Here is a 6,000-nt window from a genome sequence, read left to right as displayed (position 1 = left end):
AATTGGCTGCATGAGAAAAATGTAACAACTCTTTCAGTGTCTTGCAGCAACAATTGTAGCAGAACAGAGTGTCCTGTGACTTCTTGAAGTCTACAAAGCTTATTATGGTAAGTATTTTCATAACCAAGAACCAAATCAGATCTATAAAGCAGCAAGAATTTTACTGGATGTTTTATAAAGAAATATATGGCAGCATTCTAATGTTCCCCTTTTACTGTGATGTGAAGAAAGTAACTTTAAAGGGCCAGCCAAATGCACTATTGCCATTAATAGAAATCACTAAGTGGAGGAATAAATTGTAACAAACTACTCATAAGACAAACTGCATGGCAATGAGGCTGGCACTACTTTTCAAAAACCATACCCAAACATAAACAATGTATTTAATAATTATCAGCAGCTAATCTTTCTGACTCCTAAGGAACACTTGCTATTTTTAATACAGTATTGTCTCACTTATCCAAGCCTCGCTTATCCAAGCTTCTGGATTATCCAAGCCATTTTTGTAGTCAATGTTTTCAATATATCATGATATTTTGGTGCTAAATTGGTAAATACAGTAATTACTACATAACATTACTGCATATTGAACTGCTTTTTCTGTCAAATTTGTTGTATAACATGATGTTTAGGTGCTCAATTTGTAAAATCATAACCTAATTTGATGCTTAATAGGCTTTTCCTTAATCCCTCATTATCCAAGATATTTGCTTATCCAAGCTTCTGCTGGCCCGATTAGCTTGGATAAGTGAGACTCTACTGTAATTGTAATGAATTCATTTCAATAATAGTGCATTTTAGATTTCTGTAATTTTAGAAACTGACCACAAAGTGAGGAATGGGACACAGGGCCTTTCCACGCAGGCATATAATCCATAATATCTGCTTTGTACTAGGGTATCTAAGTCCACACTGCCATATAATCCATTTCAATGTGGATTTTATACAGCTGTGTGAAAGGGGCCTCAGAAAAGGAAATTGCATGATAAATTTTGAGTAATATTGCAAAATTGTTTTCTGCATATTCTTATGGGCTAAGTTTCAGATTTTTATATTTAAAGTTTCACTTCTCCCTAGTTAACACCCTTCTCAATCAGTTAGTTTAACATTGTGACATATCTTTACATTAAATAAATGCCTGATTGGGAATATGGCATCCTTTCTCTCTGCCCAACCCACATACATAGCAATTCTTTACGAATAAGATAGAAAAAAGCAGCAGAAAGACAAAGGCAAACCTCCTCCCGCCGAAAAAAAAAACATGCTGAGAAAACTCTGTGATTGGCTCACCTCAGGGTTGCCATATGTCAAAAATGACCTGAAAGCACACAACATCAAGAAACCTAATAAACTGATGGGTTTTAGTATACTGTAGAAAGGAGGAAATCATTGCCAAAAGTTTAAATAATAAAAGTGATATCATTTTAATAGCACTGATATATTTATACATCAAATGTACAGAGCAAAATGCCAGCATTATGAATTAGAATCATAGAGTGTTGGAAGAGACCACATGGGCTATGTAGCCCAACCCCCTGCCAAGCAGGAAAAGCACAATATAGAATCATTGAATTGTATTGTATTAAAAGAAGGGAGGCAGAGCGCAAAAAGGAAGCATAGGCATAGGAAGCTTTCTCTCCAGTTAAAGGAAAACAGAATTTGGTTCACAAAAGACAACAGTAGGTTATGATTGATCATAGCAGGCTCTGAACAGGACAGAAGAGGGGAAAGTACAAAATAAAAAGGAAAGGGTAACATAAGAAATATAAGTACCACAAATCCTACTTGTACAGCTGAAGACTTTCAAAAAAAAAAAGAGTATTTCCATGGGGAAAACAGTTGTTTAATTTCTTTAGAATTTTCACACAGACTAGCTGTACACAGTAATTGTTTTGCAAAATTAAGTCTAAACAATGCTGTGTTGCCATTGAGATATGCTAACTGTAAATACTCTGCTCTCGCGAAACTATTCCAAGTGATGTTATCTTACATATTTGAAAACTAAAACAATAAACAAACAGGGCTTGTCTTCTCTGTACACTGTCTGAAATCTGATTGACTGTATCAATTTTCCACAGTTAGAATCATAGAATCATAGAATAGCAGAGTTGGAAGAGACCTCATGGGCCATCCAGTCCAACCCCCTGCTAAGAAGCAGGAAATCGCATTCAAAGCACCCCCGATAAAGTTGATCTTTATTTTTAGAGCCTCTGCAGTAACAATGTATTCAACATAAAACAAGAGGTCCTGTTCTTCTGCTTACAAGTGAAAAGATTTGACATACAGGAGAATTGAAACAAAGTAAGAAAATAGGCAGAGAACCACAAGACAGTAAAGAGGTAAAGAGAGTAAAGAGGCATTTAGATATATCAGGAGAACATGGCAGTTGTGGTAGAATTCATTGTTGTCTGTAAATCCAGTTATGTGTTATAGGAAGGTCTTGTACAAATTCACACCAAAAATGATTTTACAAAAAAATCAATTTTAACAAGAAGTTACTTTAGTTTAAAACGAATTTCCTCAGGGAAGACATATTTTGCCTCTTAAAATACAGATGATCAGGGAGAAACCCCATACACAAGTGCTTCTCAAAGGCTAAAAGTACAGCAATGTTTATTAAACCACTGTTCTTGTATCAACATTATGAGTGACTGAAACAGAGACAGAAAAATTACTCTGGCTTGGACTGCAGTTTATTCTTTTCTGGCTCAAAGAAATATTTTTCAATAGCATCAACCAATTCATCCAGTTCTTTCTTCAATTTTTCAAAGTCACTAAAATTAAATAAAAACAAGACAAGCATGATGAAAACATTCATCACATATATTTCTATCTGTAGATTCTATAATGCATAAACTCCTTGTTCATGATATGAAACAGCAGTGCATTTGAGCCTCTCAGTCTCCTTAACACATCATTTTATCAGTTAATTCTAACTATCATCAACTGAATTTCCACTTCCAGGCTGTCTTCAATAAATTAGAAAGCAAGGGAAAAATATTGAAGAACATCTTTTCTGCTTTGTATAAGGCATGATCAGAACTGCACAGGCATTCAGCTTTCTACATTTTTGGGTAAAGGATTTCTGGAGTTGATTACTTATGGATTACAGTATACGTCACCATCTCCACTCCTGCCCTGTGCTATTTTTAATAGGGGCTTTGATAACACTGCTGTCACTGAGAGGAAAGTAAACTATACATGTCTACGAGGACATTAACACAAGTTAATACAGTAACAAACAAGGTGGATGGTATTGTACCACTGTAATACAATGGGATATGATTTGGTGGCTACCAAACCATGCAAACTGGTAAATGATTACTCTGTGGCAAACTTTCTTCCTAAATTTTAATAATAATCTGATAGAAAGAATATTTCCAAACCATACCTGTTCCCAGGAGGTGCACAAAGCTCTGCATAGTATTTGATTTTAGGTTCAGTCCCGCTTGTCCGCATAGTTGCCACACATCCATTATTGAAAGTGAATGTTATCATCTGGCTACTCTTACTTGAAGGGAGAACCTAAACCAGAGAATTTGATTTCATCAGAATTTTTGCCACTAAAAAACTAAGATGTGTGAAGTTGAAGTGACAGAAGATATCGTCTTTGTATAAATGCATTTTTGTATAAATGCATTTTTGTCGAACATTACAAAATTATGGTATATTTAACAACAATTAGCCAAATGTTCAACAGTTTCTCATGCTTTCTCACTGTGCAGGGAAATATCTCCAAGTGTTGTTTACCTATCCTAATTATGAAAAGGAGAGTTAGGCCAGATGGTTAAAATATGAACTTCCTCTCTTTATAAGGAAACTATACAACTGGGCACTGATAAGACATAAAGATGGTGATACTTGCGCTGGTAAACTCAAGTTTGCACTTCTGCGATGTGCTTTACATTGGGCTACCTCTATAGCAAGTTCGGAAACTTAAATTAGTTCAAAATATGGCAGCAAGATTGGTTACAGGAACATCTAGGAGTGAGCATATCACCTCCATGTTAAAGTCACTACACTAGTTGCCAATTTGTTTCAGGGCAAAGTACAAAGTGTTGGTTTTGATTTTAAAGCCCTACATGTTTTGGGTCCAGGTTACCTACAGGATCACCTTTCCCCATAGAATCTACCCTAGACAGTGAGGTCCTCTGAGTGGCGACTACTCCAACCAGTCAGAATCCGACTGGCAACTATTACCCAGAGTACCTTTTCATTGTCCACCCCAGTATTGTGGAACGACCTGCTGGAAGAGATCAGTCAGCTAAACCAGCTATCAGAATTTAAGATACAACTGATAACCTATCTCTCCTGCAGGCCTACCCAGTCAATTTTAACTGTGTATTTTAAAATCACATTCTATTTTTATTGCTTTAACATTTAATGTGTATGTTTTAATATGTGCTTTTATGGTTGTGTTTTAACTATGTTTTAATATGTAATTTTATAGATGTCTTTGACTGTGTTGTGCCCCACCTTCAGCTGAAAAGAGAAATAGGTAATACATTGTTGTTGTTGATATTGTTATTATTACTACTACTATAGAATGGCAAATATACTTTCCACACTCATCTGTGGATAAAATAAGAATTCACCAATGTCCTAGGCCAGAACTGTGCCTCTCAACCACAGGTGGCACTGACAATATTATGAGGTTACCTATTGTCGGAATCTGTGGTTTTCATGTCCAAATTTGCTGGTTGGCCACTATGCCACATTAGCCAATAAAACCGTTAGAAGACAATCATGTATACATGTATGTTGGTAGTGCCTGTTCTGCAATCAAATTTGTCAATTATTGGTATGCTAATCATGCTAGTACAATCTGTCTGTTCAGAATAAATACATGTTCTGATTTTCTCTAAAAATGAGTAATTAGGTAAAAAATTACAACTAACAGTATACAATGCTTTCATTGTACAAAGTGAAATACAATAATCTCAGTCACGCTTATTGAATCTTAATCTCCTGTGACACTATAGTAAAGCTGTTTGTCTATAAAATGCATTACACACTAACACCAAAGAGTGAAGAGTGGAATTTATTTCTAAACAAAGATATTTAAGAATATGGGGGGATGAATATATGCTGTGAAATATTGTATAGAAATAAGACAGCAACCTTTACGAGTTATACTTACAGCTTTTTTATCAGGCTGGTTACTGTCATACCCAGTAGTGAGATCCCTGACTCCAGACACTGAAAATCTCCCACAGGTCTTTGGGTATGTGCTCTTTCCATCACAGTTTCTAAGCTTCTCAAACAGTTCCTTAATGATCTTCTGATCGTGACAGATAAAATATGAAGCTTTGGTAACATGAAAGCCATACCTGTCAACATGAAACCATCACTTGTGAATCCATATAGCCTGTTTGTAGAAAGTATATTATATATATCATGAAATTAAACTCACTCATTGTAAATGTTCTTCAGTTGCTGAGACAATGATATATTCTTTGCTGCCAGAAAACTGGCCATCTCTGCAGTTATGACTGCAGCACTGACACCATCTTTATCCAAAACTACAGGGCTGCACATATACCCTGAAAAGGAAGGTTTCAGGAAAATGGTTGTTAAAATGGCTGTGTTGGATATTCTTGACAGATAATAAAATACATAGTTAGATTATGCTTCCAAGACAGTTATAGTTGCTAAAACCAAAGATAGTAATAAAAGATTTTATCTTCACACATATTCTAGTTTGTTTCAGGTGGTTGCCTATGATGCTTAAATCTTACTGAACTTAAAATAAAATACAACAAATAATTGCACGGTTCTCATTCAGCTTATTAATAACAAACTACAAGTATAAAATATATTCATGTATATTTTATAACCATAGAGCTTTGATCACTGATGAAAAGAAGTTCCACAGTCAGAAAGCAGCCACTAAGAAATTTGGATTTGGTACTAAGACAATCAGGGGCAGTGAGCTACATTGTCATTCTAATGGTATCTTGGAACACAAAATGGATACATTTTAAGATGCATATCAGTACA

The 6,000-nt window shown here is 35.3% G+C and overlaps 1 protein-coding gene across 2 annotated transcripts in view; it reads right to left on the bottom strand.

Moving 5' to 3' along the window:
- Window positions 1–1,399: 1,399 nt before the first annotated feature.
- Window positions 1,400–6,000, bottom strand: part of pgm2 (phosphoglucomutase 2) — a 161,248-nt gene continuing 156,647 nt past the window's right edge. For both annotated transcript variants that reach the window (XM_062982222.1, XM_003226249.4), the window contains 4 exons: window positions 5,414–5,543; window positions 5,141–5,330; window positions 3,392–3,525; window positions 1,400–2,774 (listed from right to left, as the gene is read on the bottom strand). In XM_062982222.1, the coding sequence (XP_062838292.1) occupies window positions 2,672–2,774; window positions 3,392–3,525; window positions 5,141–5,330; window positions 5,414–5,543 (557 nt within the window). In that variant the 3' untranslated portion in view covers window positions 1,400–2,671. The remainder of the gene's footprint in view (window positions 2,775–3,391; window positions 3,526–5,140; window positions 5,331–5,413; window positions 5,544–6,000) is intronic.

Source organism: Anolis carolinensis, chromosome 5 (assembly GCF_035594765.1).
Source record: "Anolis carolinensis isolate JA03-04 chromosome 5, rAnoCar3.1.pri, whole genome shotgun sequence".
NCBI lineage: Eukaryota > Metazoa > Chordata > Lepidosauria > Squamata > Dactyloidae > Anolis > Anolis carolinensis.
This window is presented reverse-complemented; position numbering and strand designations above follow the sequence as displayed.